Genomic DNA, 22,613 nt, shown 5'->3' with positions numbered 1-22,613 from the left:
CAGCATATGAGTCCTGTGTATTTTTTAGATTTATACCAAAGTACTTCATTTTTCTGGAACTAACGACTTTACTACTGACCAATATTTCTCGCATCCCACACTCTAGTTTTGTATTCTCTTCTCGCTTAAGTACATCGTTCAGTATTCTCCCAATGCAGTTCAGGACTGAGAACGTAAACTCTTAGTTCTTTTATCTTTGAAAAATGCCTTACTTTCACTTGTACATTTTGTAATAGTAAACTGGTTCTAGAAATTTAAGGTGAATATTCTTTTCATTGAGAATCTTCAAAATGTTCTCCTGTTATTTCTATCTAATACTACTTAGTGAGAAATCTGTTAACAGTAGAGCTATTTCTTTCTCTTCAGAAAGATGTTAATATAGCCTCCACTCACTGTATCTCATCCTGTGCTCTCTCTGCCACACTGCACAATAAGGAGGTTTCTCAGTGTTATTTCGCAGTTCACTAATTCACTCTCCAGTGAATTTTGTTCAGTCTGTAACCAGTCCCGTCTACTATACTCTTTTATTGGAAGTACCCTTTTTCATTTATATATATTTGTTTATTCTTTATATTCATTGTTCTTATGCCATTTACCATCTGCATTCAAATTATTTCCTGATCCTTTTTAATGACAGTATCACCTCCTTTTATGTTTTCAGGCTTTGCCAGAATCTTCTAGGCAGAGTGAGGTCACTTTCTAAAAACCGATTTTGTTAGCAGCCTTGGTAGCATTAAATCTCAACATAAGTTTCAGAATTTTGCTTTGTAGGCTTAATTTTACTGCCTTTTTTCTTTTATTTCCTTATCTCTTTCCCTCTCTGTGCATATTTATTCTCTCTTGTGTTTGGTGAAGAGGATACCTCTATTCTGCCCTCAGGTTCTCAATCTAGAATCAGGACTTAACATTTAACAGTTTGGGGTTATTTCCCTATGGCAATATTAGGGATGTGGTGATCAACTATTTGAAAGGATGTCTGTGTTCCTCCTTTGTTAGTACAGGAGCTAGAACCCCAGGGGCACTATGAAACTGTGGGGCATGGATGGGAGTGAAGGGGGAGGGAAACTTCTTTCATGAACAAGAGAAAATGAACACATTCCCTGGTTTGAAATAGACAGGGCTGGGCAAAAGTAGGGTTACAGTTGTGAGTATGCAAATCAGTTTACTTTTGTATTATTACTTATTAATTATTGTATTATTTTCCATATAAACAATTGTAAACCTACTTTTGCATACACTGCAGTTAAACTGGTCAGTCACCTGTTTAAACGGAGCACTTTTAGCACACTTTATACTGCATGTGCTAAACAAACTTGACACTATCGTTTCCTAACTAGGAGCCTTGCACGAGTGCAGGCTTATGATTCTTTGTCTTTTTATCCAGGGGAATTTTCATCTTATATTTGAAATCAACTGTTATTTTAATTTTCTCTTTTTATGTCTTCATTATCGCTGTGCTTTTTGAACAGGGAGCAAACCTTTCATGTATCAGTGTTTCATCCATGCCCCACTTTTGTGCCTAAATGTGTCCATGAAAAATGGATACTTTTACAGAGTTTAATTTTGTTATCTTGAGAATATGCAACATGCCGAATAATCTACAGAAGATAAAATATTTATATATCCCAGCGGAATCTTCCCAGGACAGGGGGACAATTACCTTTTCCTTAACATCACTCAAGACGCAGAGACGTATATTTAAAAGCCTGTATGTCCTTAATGCATTTGAATGTTAATTAAATGTGAAGGATTTTTTTTATTGATTTAAATACTTGCTAACAAAGGCACTATGATAATCAAAGAATTTTATCTTCTTCCAGAGGAAATCTCTCATGGTTACTTCAATCAAGCAAAAACTTCTAAGTCATACTTACGGGTAAATGGCTTCTTTGACGTTTCCGAAGATCTGTTTCCCCGTCATTATTATGGTCAGCTGGGTTGTCAATTCTATTAGACAACCTCCAGGGTCACACTAGTCGGAAGCAAGAAGAGAAAAACAGAAGTGAATGATGAAAGATGGGACTTCTGCAACAAAGGAAACCCCCAGCCAGAAGAGCAGAGTCTGCAGATTTGGGTTGGAATGGATACTGACAGGATATCCAGGGGTAGGTAGTTAGTTCAACAGGCCAAGTGTGATCACAGACCAGTGCCAGGCTCGACGCATCAGAGTCAGTCGTGGAATGTGTTAACAAGAGATTTCTAGACCTCATTCTTAGAAAATTCTGCATCTTTGTGTCTGGGTGAGGGCTGAAGGTTGTTATTTTCTCCATGTGATTTGGATGCACAGCCAGGTTTGGAAACCACTGATCTGGCCTTTTACCCACGGTGGAGCCCTTCCTGCTACACTTAGAGAAAGGTATTGTTCTTCCTTTGCTGGGAGCCTTCGGGAACACAGAACTCACGTGTTCCATCTCGAGGCTCATATTTTGCTACAAACAATAAGCACAGAGTGACTTCCTGCCCAAAGGAACTGGAATGTCTCTCGGATGACAGGGTTCTAAGACCAACATTCTCTGTGGACAGTCAGTGTCCTACATACTTCTCCTGCAGTTTGAGTAAACCTGAGTTGGCGCTGGGCACAAAGAAGGTATTAACACCAAGTTGTTGAGGCCACAAACCTCACCTCTCAAGAGAGTTCTTACCTCTTCACTTCTCCAAACACTAAACAAATACGTGTACTTTCCAGGATAGCCCACAAACTTTCCTTTAAAGAAAGCCACATAGAAGCAGGACGAGTAAAAATTTACAAACTGGAACAGGAACATTTTCAGGGTCAGGCTGCTTTCATACTCCTGGTAAGTTCGAGGAATTTCTGGTAAGTAAAAAACACCCAGGTTTAATAATGTGCTTTCCTGTTTCTTCTTAGAATGTTTTACTCCCTGAGACAAACAGATTATCTCGTTACATTCTTCTGGGAGCCTGTTGAAATGTTTCCCACTCTGCCCATACTAGACCAGTATTAAGTTAACTATGGATCTGTGCTAGGCTTTCTACCAGAGACTTCATGTTAATCCAATCACTGGAGAAGCCCAGGAAGCAGCATTATCACACAGCAAAGTGCATGCCTGGAGTCACAGTCAGAATATGGAATTCACATCCCTATCAGACTGAAGAGTCCTATGCTCACCCTTACACCCCACAGTACCTGACATCCTGTAAATATATACGATCTCTCATCTATTTTCAGTGAGGTTTAAACAGAGTACACATATCAAGGGCAGAGGATAGCTTCCAAACCAAACTGTGTTTTCCTCTCGTGAATTTTTAAACTATGTAAATTTTTAAAGCCATGTCACACAAATGGTGGTAGCAATAGCCCACATTTTCCTTCTCCTTATCATGATTTACCATTTAATGAGTTCCAAAGATAAGAAATCATTAGGTTCTCTTCACACCACAGTAAAGCATCACGAGGCATAAAAGACTAAAAGAGCACATTTTTCTGAGCTGATCACCTCCGATCCAACCAAATCATTTTCAGTGACAATGAAATACTAACAGACATTATTCTAGAGACACAGGTAACACCTCCATTTTAGTGGAATTTAGTTGCATTATTACAAAACCTCAAAAGTGAATGGTCATACTTCAGTGCTCGGCTTCAAACTCATCAAACCCTATACTCGTTGCATTTTGACAAGAAAAACATGTTTCAGCACTGAGCGCTTGCTCGGGACTTGTCGCACTTGCTAGAACTTAGGAGTCATGATGCCACCCAGCCAGAGAAAATGCTTCATTGTCTGGTACTCAGTACTCATCGCTCTTGGCACTCATCATGAGCTCAGGAACAATTAACGACGAGTACTGAGGTACCACCGTACAAGTGATTTTTCTCAACAAAGAAAGCTGCCATTTTAAAAGTACTCCACCCTTAGGTGTTTTCTGCTACGATGTTTTTGTTATTACTAGCAGAAAAACAGGAGTAAAGTTGAGAGGAGAACTCCAAATTGGAGGATGATAGTTAACGAAAGTTGCTTCTGAATGCTCACTGCTGAGTGGAAAATGTGCTCTTCTGGTCCCAGGGAGCATGCCAGTGTGCAGATTCAGAGCGGGGCTCTGAGAGAGAGACCACTCAGAGAAGAAGCTGAGGCCTTGAGCAGAGTTTCTGATCTATTTCCAACTTGCTGGGGCAAGACTTGAAGTGACTGCTCTGTGCTACTCTCCCTGGCTCATCCTTCCACTTCACCCGTGACCCCTTTACCTTCCTTCATGACTTCAGGGCACCTTTTAAAATCTTAAAAATAAATGAATCTAGATTCAAAGACATTACAATTAAAAAGAGAGGCACTAAATTTTACACTTATTAAGGAGCTGATCTATTTTTCTCATGATGGTTTTCAAAACCAAATACCTTCTAAACACCATACACATGAAATAAAAATTACTTGTGCTTGAGAAAAGTAAGAATTTTACTTGGGATTCAACTAATCCCATCAGCAATGATTAAGATAAGAATACTCAAAAAAGATCTATAGAGTCCTAATTCTTTTTAGTTCTTCCTCCTGCTTTCACTGTATTGGCCTGAAAGTAGTAGTGAGGGGATTCTGAAGTACCAGGCTATTGGGTCTACCGAGAGGGCAAAACTGCCTGTAGATGTGCCTTTAAAAAATCAACTCCCTGGCGATGACCCAGAAATGGATAAGCACGGGTAGGAACCTGTTTCAGAGTCATGCTAATCATTTGGCCAGCTTACCCATCTTTGTAATCCAGGCAGATATCTTTTCATAAAAGAAATTCAAGATCAAGATGACAATAAAGTTCAAGCAGGATCCAGTGAGTGATGTGGTTATCTGAGGAGTGAGGAAACTTTTGACATGTTTTAAGGATGCGTCACTTTCCATGAAGCTGGAAAAGGTAGCAAAGACCGACAGGCGGTATACAATCACAGCTACCATACATGCAACAACAAGAGACATCTGTAGAAGAAAAAGACAGGACTGGTCACTCTGGTCCCTGCAGCTCTGCACTGCACACATTTCTGAAACATACGGTTCTCTTTATTTTCATTCCAGTACCCTTAGCAGCTCTGACATGGAAAGGAAACCAAGTCTGTCTCTCTCACTGCCGACAGTGGGAAACAAACACGGGTAAGGCCCAAGTCAGAGACAAGGTATATGAAGTGGCTGGGTAAGTCTGAAATACAAGAGCATTCATGGCCTGTCCTCTCGCAAGAGTTAAGGAAACCAGTGAGAAGGCCAAATCCTGCCTGTGGCCTTACCAGTTTTGGCATGGCCTTGGAGCTGAGAATGTGTTTTACATTTTTCAAGGTTGTAAAGAAAAATAAAGACAATCATGTGCCAGAAGATTGTTGGTGGCCCACAAAGCCTAAAATACATCTGGCCTCTTTATAAAAAAAATGTTTGCCAACTTCTGCCCTGATTGCAGTTAAACATGTAGTCTGTAAAGATGACTTCCTTTCTCAAGAAAAATACATTTAAAGATTGTATTTCCCCTTAGAATATTGCCACTACTGGCCTGATAGTTTAGATATTCGTATAGATTTGGTACAAGGTTTATATATTTCCCACAGGCAAAGACACAAAAATCTAGGGATGGCTTTGTATCAATGCCTGGGAAACTTTATTCTGAAAGTTGAGAGACTGAATCAAATAGAATAAATACTAGAAATAAAAGACAGAAAACCTTTCTGGGACCACACTCCACAATATTTCTCAAGGAGAAACTGATTGTTACCCCATTTATTCTATCCTCTTTCTTTAATGATTTTTATGTCATTTAAGAAAATGCATATTTAAAATAGTAACATCAATATAGTTAACAAGTAATGTTAAAATAAGAAATTGCAGGACAATACAGACTGGTAAGGCTAAGCTGTTGTCTATAATTGCTAATTTTTTTTTAAAGATTTTATTTTTATTTTTAGAGAGAGGGGAAGGGAAGGAGAAAGAGAGGGAATGAAACATCAATGTGTGGTTACCTCTCATGCCCCACTAGTGGGGACCTGGCCTGCAACCCAGGCATATGCCCTAACTGGGAATTGAACCAGTGATGCTTTGGTTCACAGGCCCACGCTCAATCCACTGAGCTACACCAGCCAGGGCGATATAATTGCTAATTTTTTATACTTCAACATGTTAAACTCTCACTGGTTAACATAGTTCTTTCCCTAAAATTAAAGTCCAACTGTAAAAGGCACACGTTTGGACAAGAGAGGGCAGGAAACAGATTATGGCGATCAAGGAATCTATTAGTTAAAAGGCATGGAGAAAACCTGCCTCCCTCATAATGGGATATGATAATTAAATTCTTCAAGTAGACATTCTTCTATCTACCTCAGCAAGATAATGAAAGTTTAATGGTATAAGGGTTTTTTTTCTTCTTTGTGCAGATATTTTAAGTGGAGATAAAGATAAATAGATGATTTTTAAAAACTAACCAAATAATTTGCAATGAAATTGTTTAAGCTGGTCTGGTTTGAAGTCCTCCCCCAATTCATGAAGAGCTGGGAGCGGGAGAGGGACAGGCTCTAAGAGCAGGTACCTCCCTCTCCCCCCAGCTGTTCTTGCAAGGTTCAATTATGGTCCATTATGTAAATTACAGTTTATTTTATCTATGAGCTCTATTCAAGATAAAAAGAGTGAGGAGGGAAAGGAAAGAAGGGGCTCACAAGTCATTTAGGATAAGACTGTTGAGATAATCCTCATGTGACTGCAGGTCGAAGAGATACGTTTTTTGAAAATACTCACCCATAACGTCACTGTGGCTCCTGACAAAAAGTACCATGGAATCCGACTGTACAGAGGCATGTAAGGTTCCAACTCCTGTAGTTTTGAAGAAATCAGAGCAAAATTCAAAATCTACCCTCAGACTTGGGACTCCAAGCAGTAGTCAAAATCACGAAGCCCAGTTAAAGTAGAAACCTCCCAGAGTCCACTACAGCTCATGGAAAGCTACATCCTAGCAGGTTCATTCCCTTTAGGTAGAAAGCTTCAGGGCTCTCAGTTGAGATATTTTACACATGATATGAGAGGTACACATGATATGAAATAGTGTGAGGTACACACTATTTATTTCTTGAATGTTGAATTACAGTGGTACTCAGGGCCTGGTAGACAGGAGGGCAGTTCCTTAAGTAGATATGCTTTAATGATGTTATAATTTCGTTCTAATTCAATTCAATTGAGTTTAATTGCACTGCTCTGTAATTGCTCTGCATGATGTGAAACAGGAGACCTTCTTATATTGATAGGATTTTGTTCTTCCACACAGGTCAGGGGCCCCAGCTTTTCCATTTTTATGCTTTTTAAGTCATCAATGGAAGATAGTTATTATACCAGCTGACAGACAGTAAAAAAATATCTATGAGCATAAATCTAAATCATATAATTTTATATAATATACAAGGTTTTACATCTTGCAGATTTTCAGGCAGACTGAATGGACACAGAAGTCACAGGTAGAGCCGGCTGTCCTAGAACTCTATCGAACCAGGGATGTGTGCATATATGTGATTATGTACATGTGGATGTGTGTATAGAATGTGTGTGTGAGCATATGGCGTGACGACATGTGTGGGTGTCCACATATGGATGTGTGTGTCTCCAGTATGGGCTCAAACGTGAAAGCTCTGGTTGTTCTGAGCCACTAATGAAGCACTGCAAATAAGTCAGAAAACCTCTCTTGATTTCAAAAGCATTACAGCTAAGTGGATGATTCACAGTGAATCAACACACACTGTTTCATCAGCTACTTTCAAAAGTAATCATTCCGTACATGTGGTTTTTATGCTAATTATTTTTGGCAAAGACAATAGGCCTGCTTTCATTTTTTTATCCCATGAAATATGAATAGATACACATAATATCATTAGTATGACAATAATATCTCTTTTAAACAATTTCATAATTTCAAACTGTTAATTTCCCCCAAGTTGCTAATGTATTGTCTCAGGTGTTTTTCCCCTTTTATACAGTTACTAATTTTTTAATGTTTCAATGCAATTTAGTAAATGTTGAATGAATACCTGAACCATGTAAAGAATTTTGAGTATTACACTGCAAAACAGTGCCCTGAACAAAGTAGGAAATTCTACCAAAGAGACTGTGTTAGAGACATATTCTATTCTCCCTTTAATAGCATCCATTAATAGAGTGATTACAGATTATGGAAATGTAGAAACTCTAAGAATATACAATCAAGAGTCTGGTGTTTGATGGCAAAGTTTACCTTCCACTCTCACATGAAACAAACTGAGGTACCTAGAAGTCCAATTACTCAGTCAACATATAGCTGGTTTGCCAGTTAAAGATCCCAAAATACAGACTTTCACCCCAGATGGCAGATCAGTGATCTTCCCATTATAATCAATTAAAAAGGGACAAGTGGAATAAAATTTGATCTAATAAAATGAACATTCATAACCCCAATATCTTAATATGATACTAATTAAATTTTGCATACTAACTTTCCTTTCATGTCTACATATTTACATACTACATATTTAAAGCCATAGCCTTGGGTTTATTTCAAAACAACCTAGTAGCAGGGAGGAGTATGTGTATAAATAAACAAAGACTGCCCATGAGTTAATATTAACTGAAGCTGGGTGATGGGTCCATCCTGAGATTCATTAGAGTCCTCTATCTACTCTGTATGTGGTTGAAATATATCATAAAAGTAAGTAAAGACGTTTGGAGGGTTTACACGTTGGAGAATATTTTAAAGGCAAATTAAAATGCACATCATCGTTTGAGAGACAACACAGCAGTGTGTCTGTCCAGACATGCTGCCCACTGCGCTCTTCTAATCTACCTTGGTCACTGGGTTCATTTTCTTGTGTTTACACATAGCTTCAAATTCAGGTCTCAGCTGAAGTTGCTGCTGTTCCTCTTCAAAGTCCACCAGGTCCCACTCATATTCCAGTCTGGCTTGACGCTGTTTCCAAAACTCCAAAAACAGTGTGACTATAGAGAAATAAATAGATAGAAACAAATACAATCAAGAGATGGAGAAATAAAGTGAATAAGAAACTAACTGGGTTCTCCCTTAGTTTTATTTATTTATTTATATTGAACTTATTGGGGTGGCATTGGTTAATAAAATTATATAGGGTTCGGGTGTACAATTCTGTAATACATCATCATCTGTATACTGCATTTTGTGTTCACTGACCCAAATCACGTAAGTTTCCCCTAATTTTAGGTAATTTTTAAAATCCTCACCCAAAGGTATGTTTATTGATTTTAAAGAGAGAAAGAGAGAAACATGGATAATAAAAAACATCAGTCAGCTGCCTCCCATACATGCCCCAACTGGGGACTGAACTGGTAAGCTCGGTATGTGCCCTGACCAGGAATCAACCTGCCAACTTCTGGTGTATGGGATGACTCTCCAGTCAACTGAGCCATCTGGTCAGTATCAATTTGGTTATGTGATGATTCTTCTATCATTACTGTTTGAGGACAAAATTATAAAATTATTAATATTGGCATAACTATGTAACAACATTGAAATAACTAATAACCTTTCAAGTTAATTTCTCAGATAGCAGTCCATGAAGGAAAAAAATCAGATTCATTACTCTCTTCATTAACATAATCTGAAGGAATATTTAAACTTAACTTTTCATTAGCACCTAGATTTTGTTTGCAAAATCAGTCTTTTACTGAAATCATTATTTTAGTGAAATCATGTGGGCACTGTATCTTAGCAAGATTTAAGAAAAATGTAAGAACCATTCCACAGAACATTCTCTCTCTCTCTCTAAAATATACATTTTTTGTTCACTACAACATTATTTACAATAGTCAAGCCATGAAAACAACCTAAGTGTCCATCCATGGCTAAATGGATAAAGAAACTGTGGTGTACATACACCATGGAATACTCTTCAGCCATAAAAAAAGAGAAAATCCTGCCATTTGTGACAACATGCGTGGACCTTGAGGGCACTGCGCTAAGTGAGATAAGTCATACAGGGCAAGATAAACACTGCAGAGTCTCACTTACATGTGGAATCTTAAAAAAATACTCATAGAAATAGAAACAGAGGACAGTTCTGTGGTGGATGGGGGTGGGTGGGGTAGGGAAAGTTGGTGAAGTGATCAAAAGTTACAAATGTCCACTTGTAAGATTAGTAAGTTCTGGGGATGTGATGTACAGCACGGTGACTATAATTAAAAATACTGTGTTGTGTATTTGACAGTTATTAAGAGTGGATCTTAAATGTTCTCATCACAAGAAAAAATAACAATGTGAGGTAATAATGATAACTAAACTCACAGTAGTAATCATTTCACAATATATACCTATATTAAATCACTGTATTGTAAACTTTAATAAAATATTATATGACAATTATACCTCAGTAAAACTGAGGAGAGGGAGTGAAGGTGACCTAAGTATCTAACAATAAAGAACTATTTAGATAAAGGGTGATAATACAAGGCAATTCTATTCATTCATAAATACACACATACATCAAACATATACATATTCACTACTACAAAAGGAGTCCCATCATTCATTGTTTGTTTTATAAAGCAGTAGCTTAAACTATATATATTGTTATACTATTTATGGAAAGTTATATGAACACACAAGTCAACACACAGAGAGTAAAAGGTTCTAAAAATCATGGCCAAAATAATAATTCTATTTCTGGTAATTTTAACATTATTTTTTTCCTGTTTCAATGTTGTGCTTGAACTTCCTAAGATGGGTATATATTTTCATTATAAACTATCAAATTTTTTAAGAAAGCATTTTTACCCTTCAGTACAAAGCATGGTATACATTATTTCCAGGTCTTAGTCCCTTGGACGAGTGTTGTTTCTTTCCACCTGCACTGCCAACTCATCCTTTGATTCCCCTTACCTGTTAGTTATATTTGTGCTAAAACAAATATCCTGGAAGTTCTGTGTTCATAGAATTTGGCCAAATTCCTCTAAAACCAAAACTATACCAACTCACTCCTACAATAAACTTTTCTGAAAGAACCAACTGAGAACAGCACCTCCTCAAAACACTTAGTGTTGCCGGGGGCTCCACAGGTGGCTGGCTGCTCCATTTGTGAAGGAACACAGGGCTGGTGTTGGGGAACAATCTCCAGTGGAAACAAATGAAAACAACTACCTGTATTTTAATTTGTGTGCCCATCAGTCACTTCTGACTCCACTTAATGATAGAGGCAGGACATGGCTGCCACATCACAAAGAGTCCACACATCAACTTAACCAAACTCAGGGTTGCTGGGGAATTGTTAATAAGATTTCCCTACCCTCTGTTCTCTTTGAATCTGGGCTGCACTCTCTTCTTTTAAATTTACTGTTGTCCAGTCACAGCTGTCCCGCCCTTGCTCCCGCTGCTCACCCCAACCCCGACCCCATCCCCCCACAGTCGGTGTCCCCAGTGGCTGCTCTCTCTGGACCACGGCAGCCCGGCAGAAGTGACGGACACCCTGACATCCCTCTGCCTCCCACACACACCAACAAATTTTGTTGTCTCTTTACCTGGATCAAGCTACCCTTGTATTTTGCCCAGTTTTTAAATGCACATATTTGTGTTTGCTAAAGATTCTTTCTTAACTGTAAGGAAAAACAAACTATTTTTTTCCTGAATTTTGGGACATGTTTTAGAAGTCTGCAGGCCTCCTCTCTCTGAATTACTCTTACAGAAAATATCTTCCTCTCTGATGGTGGGAGCAACTGCATAACACTTCTACTTCCCATGTGAAATGAAAAAGATGAGATCTTGGGAGATTCCCAAAATTAAGGGCCCTTCCACTTAATGCGGAACATTTTTATCATGGAACTGGAAGCTGGCGCTGGAGTGAGCCACAGGGAACTTAGACTCTACACCAACTTACTAACCCTCCGTAACTTTTTTATTCTTATTCCACTTTGTATCCGTGACTCAATATCCTCTAGTCCCCAAATATTTATGTTATTCTCTCCTGAATTAACCACTTACTGACCCTGCATTTTACCACAGCTGCGAGACAGTGTGAGCCAAATACTCATGAAATTTCAGAAATTAGGTTTTCTCTTAGAGAAATGTGCAGATGATTCAGAGAGTCATTTCTTGAACCAAGAACTGAGGACCACTGATGTGGACTCTGGCAGTGTGTTGATGCGAGCTAGCCACAAGGATCCAGAGTCACCGCTGCCATTGCACAGATGGGCCATATAACCTGGAACACGGAGAAAGTTGTTTTTTACGTCACTATATACTCACCCCAAATTCCCATGAATATTGCAAAAAACACTGTCGACTCATTATCAAACAAATGGGAGACCTGTAAAAACAAAAAGAACATCACAAAGACTAGATGGAAATGCAATGTAAAAGGAGAGAAATTCCAAGAAATCCCAAATACATACACACCTTTGAAGCCAAACATGTGGAATTTAGTCTCCAATAATCACATGTCGAATCACAGAGTGGGCACATGATAATCTGGCCTCCAATCGTAGGGTCACAGATCTCTGAGCTGCAGAGCGAACAGCAAAGTGACTTTCAAAGTGATGTGTGTCTGGGTGAGAGCACAAAGCTGTCCTTATCAGAACAACTGTTCACAGAGCTTCGCTCATGGCAGAAGGGGGAACGCAGCAGCAATTTCTGTGTTAGATCAACTCATGCTTTGAGAAACCGAATTTTTGGAACTAATCATTAAAAACAGATCTCCCATAAAGAGCCAAGTGAGGGGCAGCTGCTTTTTTGATATTTCTTTTTCAGAAATATCAATTATCTGTGCTGCCAGAAAAAAACATTCTGAAACGAATGTCAGGAAAAATAACACCATCAGTTTCAACCAGCATGAGGTCAAGACATGTTCTCTAGCTGAACAACTCAGCGGCACTTACCTGCTTGTGTTGGTATGCATCGATAATAGGCCATAAATAAAACAAGCTAAGCCAACCACAGCTGCAAGGAACAGCATTTCTGTGTAAAATCCGAGAAAGACGAAATACATGCCAATTTTTTCTCCATAATAATTCCTATAAAAGAGAATAAAGATAGAATCAGAAGCTGGAAAAAATGATCCAGTCCAGACCACCTTGTTTTGCATTCAGACAAACTCATATTCTAATTTTGGCTCCACTGCTTTCTAGACGTGTAATTTTGGTAATGTTACTAAACTCTCCACACTTTAGTTCCCACACCATAACATGCAGGTGATTATGAGTGAAAGAGATAACACGTCTAAGTAGGAAGCCAGCTGACTTTAATCAGCTGAAAGTTAACTTCTAATTTTGAAATAATAGAGTAATTTAAAATTTTTCTAAATTTAAAGAGTTTACATGTTTAAAATAAACTGGGGAACGTTCTACAGTGCAACTTCTAGCAATTAACTAAACAAATCAAAATTACCTGCACAATCTGTGCAGACTTATGCTTTATCCCCCTTTCTGAAACTGAAGAAGGTACTGTGACCACATTAGACAAGAGTGGTTGTATGTATAAAGTTCCATCTCCCTCCATGTCTGGATCTCTGATAAGTACTTCTGGAACTGTGAGGCAGGTAGCAAACCAAGGAATTTAAAAAGTGACTGCTGCCCTGGCTGGTGTGGCTTAGTGGATTGAGTGCTGGCCTGCAAATCAAAGGGTCGCTGGTTCGATTCCCAGTCAGGGCACATGCCTGGGTTGTGGACCAGGTCCCCCCAGTTGGAGGTGTGTGAGAGGCAACTGCACAGGGATGTTTTTCTCCCTCTCTTCCTCCCTTCCTTCGCCCTCTCTAAAAATAAAGTCCTTTTTTAAAAAGTGACTATTTAGTAAAAGTTCCACAAAATGCACCGTTCAACTCTTGTTTACAAAAAGATAAAAAGTAACATCATTAACTGGCATAACAGTTCAAGTCTTAAACCATTTACTCCCAGTACCCCTTAAGGAATCCCTCGGGAAACCAGAGAATGTATATCAGCTCACCAAATCCATAAATTCTTTTCAGTTTCCTAATAGCATGCTATATATAAATCTATTACAGCACACAATACTAAATTGTAATTTCAAAAAAGTACCTCTGAACATGAAGGGAATAAGCTTAATTCCACAAAAAGATTTAAAAATGTTTTTCATATTCAATATTAATTTTATTCAACCTTCCATTCTTCAGTTTTCAAAATTTCTAATCATTTCTAATTAAACAGACATCTTACTGCTTGCATCTTTCATTCATTATGTCTTATTATTGAGTTGTAAGAATTCCTTAAACATTTTAGATAAGAGTCCTTTATTGATGATATGTATGTTGCAAGTATGTTCTTCAGTATGTGGTTTGCCTTTTTATTTTTATAACAGTGTCTTTTAAAGTATACACATTTTTAATTTCAGTGAAGTCAAATGCATCCATCCCTTAAATTGTGCTTTTTGTGTCTTATTTGAAAAGTCAGTACCTAATTCCAGATCACATATATTTTTGTTCTATATATTCTTCTTTTACAGCTTTAGCCCATAGAGTTAGTTCTCTGATCCATTTCATATTAGTTTAAATTTTTGTACAGCAAAAGATCAAAATTCATGTTTTTCATATAGATTTCCATTTGTCATAGCATTTTTTAACAAAAGACTATCCTTTCCCTAAAGAGCAACCAGGCACCTTTGTTGAAAACCAACAGGCTATAAATGGATCTGTTTCTGGACTCTCCTTCTATTTGGAAATACTCTCCGTCTTATTTGGAAATACTTTTAAGTACATAAAAATGTTGTAAGAATAATTCAAATAATACCCACATACCCTCTAATTATTTTATTGCAAAAGTATTGTTCTGTTTGCACTTTCTCTTCATATGCGTATTTCCTTATATAAATAAATATGTATATATCTTTTTCTCAACCATTTGAAAATACATTGGCTGAACACATCATGGTCCTTTATCCCTAAATACTTCACTGTCTCTTCCTAAAAATAAGGGACAGATAACCACTGAAAAGAAACCCTAGAGATAATAACTACTTTCTGCAAAAGCTACCTCTGTGATAACACAGTGTTTTCCTTTTGCCTTTACAGTTCCTTAGTTTAAAACTTTACATTATCAATTCTTTACATTAAATTTTGTTAAAAACTTACATTTATATAAAAATTATCTCACTATTGAAACAGAAAAGGAGTATAACTTGCTATAAATAACAAGTTACTTTACAAGGATAAAAAAACCTTAAAAAGTTGTTAAATTTGAGCTTGACACTGTCATCTGATGAAACCTCTGAACTTCTACTTTGTTGTAAAATTAGCAGGTTGGTAAAATATTACCGACACACCTGCAATGACCTGAGATGTATGTGTGTGTGTGTATCTAGGGTTGTACACACAACCTTTGGGGAATACTTACAGCAGTGACACCTGCAGACGGTTTTAAAATGTTAGATGACTAAATAGTCTCAATATATTTTGAACAATGTAAAACATGAAAACCTCCATTCTGACAGCTTCACTTCTTTGAAAATATACTATGAAAATATTCTCCAAAGAAACAATGTCTGGAGATGTTCTCAGCCGCCTTGATCTTACAGTAAAAAATTTGAGACAGCCTCATGGTTTTCAGTAGAAAAACAGATAAACTAATTATGCACAATTTTTAATATGGCACTCTAAAAAGCATGAAGTAGATCAGTGTCTATTCACAGGGGTGGGTATCAATAATATATTATTTAGTGAAAAAATAAAATCTCAACAAAAAGCAAGTGATGATATCATTGCTCCAGGTGAAAAAAATGTGTGTGCTTTATTACGCATGCACATAAAAATAAGACTGAATGGATACCACCAAATCAAGAGTAGTTACCTCTACACAGTTCAGTGAAAGTGCAATTTAACTTAAAACTTTGCACACTTCATTGTTCGTTAAACTTTTTTTAAAAAATATTTTTATTTATATATTTTTAGACAGAGGGGAAGGGAAGGAGAAAGAGAGGGAGAGAAACATCAATGTGTGGTTTACCTCTCATGCGTCCCCCACTGGGGACCTAGCCCACAACCCAGGCATGTGCCCTGAGTGGGAATCGAACTGATGACCCTTTGGTTCACAAGATGACACTCAAGCCACTGAGCCACACCAGCCAGGGCAATTAGTTAAACTTTTTGATAAATACACTATTTTATAATTAAAAAAATTAAATGATCACTACTCAAAACAATTAAAACATCCATCCAAAAAAAGTTCATAAGATGATTTAGAGAAAGCATCAGGTTATATACCCAGCTGCCTTTTATTCTTAAAAATTACTCCTTATTTGCCTTCAACAAAACTGTTGAGATAACATTTCAAATGATTTGCATTTATGCATCAAAATCAGTCTCCTACAAAGGATGCTGTGATGCTGTGCACCATGGCAGTAGAAGCATAAATCACCAAGTGAATTGTTCTAATTGATTGTTACTTTATTGAAATCATAGCAGGAGTCTCCTAACAACCTGTATGTATGTGGTATTATAATGGTTCAAAGCAGAAGCCTACAGCCATAGTCTTCTTGCTTAGCTAATAAAACTATCTAAGAAATTGTCTCGGAGTATGGAACTCAGACAGGCTCAGACACTAACTTTGTCAATTCCCTGAGACCAAAGATAAAAGAAAAAAAAATAATTAAGGTTACAGAACAATTATCTCCACATTTCTCTGAGATCAATATACACATACATGCACACCCATACACAGCCTTTCTGCTATCTTCTAAAGTCCTGGACTGAGAGGAAAACAAAAGTATTATTATGTATTAAGCAGTACATGCTAGCTCCTATGCCAAAAAATGTGTATGTAATTTAATAATCAAATAACGCCATAAGAAAAGTGTTATTGTTATTCCCACTTTACAGATGAGCCTCGTAAAGGTTAAGTAACTTGAACAAGTGTAGAGAGCTTCTAGGAGGAACAACTGGATGTGAACCCAGCCTACCTAAGGACCGAAGCCCAACCTCTGCACCACTGAGCTATCTGCAGGGTGGTTAAGAGCATTCTGAACAGCACTGTGTTCACAAATTAATGACTAAATGGTAGTGTAGATACAAAACTGGGAAGGCGTAAAATGCAGAGGCTAAGAATAGTTGTAAAAAAAATGGAGAACATTATGCCAAGTGGAATGAGTCAGTCAGGTAAAGACTAATACCATATGATTTCACTCACATGTGGAATTTAATGAACAAATTGAACTGACAAGCAACACAGTTACAGACTCATAGATGGAGGGCAGATGACAGCCGGGCAGATGACAGCCATGCGGTGGCGGGGAGAGGGAGGTTACGGGGTGGAGGGGATGAGCAAAAAGGAAAAGGACTCGTGGTCATGGACAACAGTGTGGTGATTGTTAGCAAAAGGGGAGTATAAAGGGACTAAATGGTAATGGAAACAAATACAATAAAGATTGAATTTAAAAAGTAGAATATGATGCCATTGTAAATAAAAACCACATCAAATTTTAATCATTGGTAGGATCCTGTGTAAGAAACTTACCTAATCAAATCTAAGGGTTGCTCCTTGTAAAAATATGAAAACCGAGCCCAGTTCTGGAAAAGTATGTACCTTTCATTGACAGGATTAGGAGGTTCTGACGGTCTCCAATACTGACCCTGCAGATATTCAAGAAGAAAGTACGTGAATGACACAGCAAAAGACAGGAGTGCCGAGCAAACCAAGAGTGCTTTTATGAGGTTCGTGAACGGGGCGAACGTTCTCTGTTCCTCTTAGGCTTGGACTTTCATATCCCACTGACGTGAAGTTATTTACTCAAATCCATAATGAACTACAATTATTGCAATTTATTTTTTAACTTCTTACACCCAGTTATTTTACTATTCACAGCCGAGGAATTCATAAAACTATATAAGTGGCTGAGATTTTAGAAATAGCCCAACATTGTTATTGCAGAGGCTGAAACACAAACCCCAGGAGAAGGCGAATGAATGACCCGAAGTCCTGCTGCTAGGACAGGAATCTCCGCTAGGGAACCTGTCTTCACTGGTATGCATTTCTCAAAGAACTTAAAAACACACACAAACACTTCAGCACTTAGAAGCCTCAGTACTGTTTCCCCCACTTCCCCCACTGTTAGGTACTGTTATTAACGTCTCTTCAGGGCCCAGCAGAGCACCGACTATACACCGCTGCTCAATGTGTTCTTTCTAACTGTTCGCCTACACGAGTGAACCGCTGAAGACAGCACTAAATACATGCCCACTGTAAAATGAGGCACATGTGAAAATCCCTGTGATAAGGTCTAAGATTTTAATCTTCCAGACTCCAACAGTTTTCTTCTTCTGTAGCTAAGGATTCTACTAGAACGCTACATGTATGGATTAAATTTCTGGTAACTGACGGATATTTGGTCTTTTTAGTTTGGTTTTATGACCTGGTAATAGGAAAATGAGAATTAATGTCCTAAAAACAAACAATCCTCAGAATCTTCAAAAACCGAATGAGCCCATCTATGAAAAAAGATTGACAGAGAATGTACTGCCAATGTTTATTCACACCATAGAGATCTCTACTTTAGGCCCACGACATTTTTAAGAATCCATAATGTTTTAGAAATTCTTTTGCCCCAGAAGAAAAAATACAGGGGATGGGGAAGGAGCAGGGATTGGAGGGGCAGGGAGGATGGTTGCACCTGAATGGATACTCCTGTTGAAAATGGCTATTCACTTTGGAAAATTCTGGAAAAGGGCATACATATCAAAGATAATCAACTAACCAGTGTGGAACGGACTATAGTCAATCACCACACTGTGGAATAAACATTGGCAGAGGAAAGCTGGCACAAAGGTTTAAGTCCTGGAAAAGAGAGAGTTCGGCTTTGGGCTTTTGGAAACTACTAGAGCAACATTACCTTCAAAAAAAACAAGCCATGAGTTAGAGGCCACTTGTTTAAATGGACACACTTGGTTCTACATTCCTAAGGAATGGGTTTCTCATAAAAGAGAGCATGTCATCAAAAAGTCTAAGTACGGAAAAATAAAATAGGAATAAAAGAAACGAAATTTCCAAGCGATGATTGATCTCAAAATAGTTCATACATGTTTAGCCATATGATGTCCACTGCCAATGGCTGGTGGTATTTAGACATGTAATATCCAAAAGACAAGGTTTCCCTCAGAAACCAGGCCGCCATGCTTTCAGGTTTGACTGAATGGGTGGGGTGCATCATACAGAATGCCCCTTCTCTGTTAAACTGATGCTCAATGGTTTTGCACAGTGATCTGCCAGCCTCCGAGAATCATTCATCTGAACCGCAGTTATTGGTCTGAACCTTTCTCACGGACTGAAGTCTTTGGCCTATTTTGACATTGTGCATATTCTCTATTTCCCGGAAATTCCTAGTCTGTGAGCAATTCATGGATGTGTCCCGGTAATATCTAACGGACTGCTTCAATATAATTAAAATTAATTATGCCTTTGATGAATGAGTACATGAATGCATTTAATTCATGCAAGTAATTTAAGTCCTTTACAGCTTTAAAACTTTATACATGAGAAAAGATCTGAAGAACTCAGATAGAAGTTCCAAATATTAGGTCCTAAAATGTCCTTTTACTAAAACCGCTATTTTCAATATGGGTCCTAAAGAAAAATCACATGCAAATGTAATAATTTTCCCAAAATGAACTTCCACTACAACCTCAGTGTAAAGAGGTATTAATTTTGTGTATTAGCATCACTGATGAAGCTCTCAGATTGCAACGACGGAGCCTTCAGGGACTTTCGCAACATGTGAGAGAGTTAAGCAACCTGTCAAAAAAGGGAAACCCAGGTAACACTCACATCATGGAGTGGATAGGCAGATGAGTAAGTGTGAGAACTCAGGAGTCTTTCAATCCCAAACTTTTTCTTCCCATCTTCTATGCCAAAAGGACATCGTGAGAGAATATAATAGACCTACAAAGTAAGAATAAAGAGACACACATTTCATAAACTTATGTTTTACATGTTTTTCGATCACAATTTAACCATGTCTGCTTTGAATGTAGGCAGGGACTCTGATTACAGAAGAAACCTTCTCTTTGTTGTTTGGGGGAAGATGTAGAGGGTGGGCTACGTGGGGTTTGCAGGTATTTCGGCCCCTGGATATTATTCCCTTGGGGGGAGTGGAGAATGAATCAAAACTTGTTTTGCTTCTCTGCCAAGTTCCTCTGGGAGTCTCCCATGCCCAAATTCCTATTACAATTAGGGCTTCAAGCTGGAGTCAAATATCACTACAACTATCAATTCAATTAGGGGAATGTGGAGTAGAGCTGACACTTGGGCAAGCTGTCTGAATAATCCTATTAATTACTCTGATATTTATACAAGTCATTTTCTTGATATCTATATTTATTAACTCAAGATGATCATACCTCTGTAACCATTTTGCAATCACTTACATCCTTATAGGAGTTTTCTCCATGTAATTTGGGCTTTGGTGTAAAACTGGCAAGAGGCTTAAAGGCTAGAGAAAGAATTTATCATTACAAGTACTCTATTGGAAATGCTCTAAGAAAGGGGAGTTGGAGGAAGTCTTAATTCCTTAATTCCTTAATTCCTCAGCTCTTATACTTGGTCAATTCAATCTTACCTGCTTGTTGTGTTCCAGCAACTTTTCAGAATTTCTGCTTTTCTGATTGTTGAATTAGGTCCTTTTAGTGCTATTTCAGATGTACTTCCTTCCCCCCCATTTTTCATATTTCAGCACTAAAGAAACTGTGATTGGAATGATTACTGTCCTTGAATTACCATTTTCTAATCTGGTTAATTCACATTAAAAGTGAGTATAAGACTCCACCTTGGTCAATCTTAATTTATGTAAGGTAGCTTTAATTTTTATAAATAATGTGATAAACATTACACACTGCACATACTCTGAATTATATCCTTAGGAAAGATTCACCAAAAGAAGAACTCTGTCTTGGGGTGTTAACAAAATGAAAAATTTTATTCTACCAGAGATTAAAACATGTTATAAAACTATGATAATACATTTAGCATGGTGTTGTCAAATAAAAACAAATCCAGACTCAGGAAAGATTTTATTTGAAAAGATTGTTGTAAGAGGATGAGGTGGACCATTGCAATGGGGAAATCTGGAGCATTTGCAAAGCTAGGCAGAAAAGGGCTTTTCTTTTACAGGGAGAAGTAAGCCAGGTTCCGGCAGTATCTTTCATTGTGCTTAAGGAAGGGCTATTCTAGATGCCAGTGTTGGCTCAGGTTGAGGGTGAGTCAAAGTTTAGGGTCCTGAGGGGAAGGAAGAAGTTTCACTAAAGTTTGGTTAATGGGGATAAATAATTCAGCTAAACTTTCATGAAACAGAATGGGAATGTAGACGGCCTCAGTCTGACTGACCCTTATTAGTACAAATAACGAAGGGAGGTATCTAAGGGTGACTACAGGTGCAGAAGACCTGAAATTCCTGTGGTGCCAAAAGGAATTAAGACTTCCTCCAACTCCCCTTTCTTAGAGCATTTCCAATAGAGTACTTGTAATGATAAATTCTTTCTCTAGCCTTTAAGCCTCTTGCCAGTTTTACAACCCAAGAGTGTTTTTCTTAAATTTCCCAGGAACTGTCCCTCTTAAATGTACACATCAAGAAAGAACGCATTCCTATCTTCCTGTTTCTGTGGGAGTGTAGCCTGGGCTCCTGGCTCCCAATTGTAACCATGCACTTGACATAAAGATATGAGAAGTTTATTTTTTGGATAAAGACAACTAACCCATACAAACACTTCAATTACCAGGTGAATTTAGGTTGAACACTGTGGCAAATGGTTCTGCCAAGACAGACTGGGAATGGAGAGGTTAGCTACGGGTATTCTTTAAGTCGCATGCAGACATGTGGTTCTCTGTAGCAAGCAGTTTCCCAGAATGAGAAGAGTGGGGGACTTCTTTAAATGTCCCTGTTTTCTAGGACTAGAGAACTCAGATAAAGTTCAACATCATTAGTTTTTCTTCATCTTCACCAGAGTACATACTGATTTTAGAAAGAGGGGAAGGAAGGAAAAACAGAAGGAGAGAAACATCCAAGTGAGAGATAAGCACAGACTGGTTGCCTCTCCAGTGTGCCCTGCACCCTGACCAGGGAGGGATTAACCGCCCACGACTTAAGCACATGCTCTGACTGGGAATCCTGGGAATCAAAGCTGCCACCTTTCGGTTTACATGGAGGATGCTGCAACCAACTGAGCCACACTAGCCAGGGTCAACATTGTCAGTATTGATTAAAAAATAGAGAGATATAAAACACAGACTCAAGCCCAGCAGGAGACTCCAGACTATATAGATACTGGAGTTATAACAAAGGTAGAATTGTAAAATAGTGTAAAAAATATTGAATGTTTTCAGTAGTTGGTGCAAGTTAAATTACTACACATATGTGGGAAAAATGGACTCCATCTCACACCATGCACAAAAGTTCATTCCAGCCCTGGCTGGTGTGGCTATGTGGATTGAGCACTGGCCTGAGAACCAAAAGGTCACAGGTTCAATTCCCAGTCAGGGCACATGCCTGGGTTGCAGGCCGATGTTTCTCCCCCTCTCTTTCTGCCTCCCTTCCACTCTCTCAAAAAATAAATAAATAAAATATATTTTTTAAAAAGTTCATTCCAGGTGGATAGTCCTCAATGTGAAAAGCAAAATAACAACTTCTAGAAGATAATATAAGAAATTAACTTCATGATCTTGGGGGAAAAGTTTAAG

General features: G+C 38.1%; 1 protein-coding gene across 4 annotated transcripts in view; it reads right to left on the bottom strand.

Annotated features, from left to right (window-relative positions):
• Window positions 1-22,613, bottom strand: part of ANO5 (anoctamin 5) — a 76,706-nt gene that overhangs the window by 18,729 nt on the left and 35,364 nt on the right. For all 4 annotated transcript variants that reach the window (XM_045825512.1, XM_045825514.1, XM_045825513.1 and 1 more), the window contains 10 exons: window positions 19,710-19,823; window positions 17,406-17,521; window positions 12,825-12,959; window positions 12,346-12,451; window positions 12,196-12,256; window positions 8,773-8,924; window positions 6,708-6,782; window positions 4,694-4,916; window positions 2,643-2,812; window positions 1,875-1,972 (listed from right to left, as the gene is read on the bottom strand). In XM_045825512.1, the coding sequence (XP_045681468.1) occupies window positions 1,875-1,972; window positions 2,643-2,812; window positions 4,694-4,916; window positions 6,708-6,782; window positions 8,773-8,924; window positions 12,196-12,256; window positions 12,346-12,451; window positions 12,825-12,959; window positions 17,406-17,521; window positions 19,710-19,823 (1,250 nt within the window). The remainder of the gene's footprint in view (window positions 1-1,874; window positions 1,973-2,642; window positions 2,813-4,693; window positions 4,917-6,707; window positions 6,783-8,772; window positions 8,925-12,195; window positions 12,257-12,345; window positions 12,452-12,824; window positions 12,960-17,405; window positions 17,522-19,709; window positions 19,824-22,613) is intronic.

Source organism: Phyllostomus hastatus, unplaced genomic scaffold, assembly GCF_019186645.2.
Source record: "Phyllostomus hastatus isolate PE091 unplaced genomic scaffold, TTU_PhHast_1.1 phas_scaffold_585, whole genome shotgun sequence".
NCBI lineage: Eukaryota > Metazoa > Chordata > Mammalia > Chiroptera > Phyllostomidae > Phyllostomus > Phyllostomus hastatus.
Note: the sequence above shows the minus strand (reverse complement) of the source record. Positions and strands in the feature narration are given on the sequence as shown.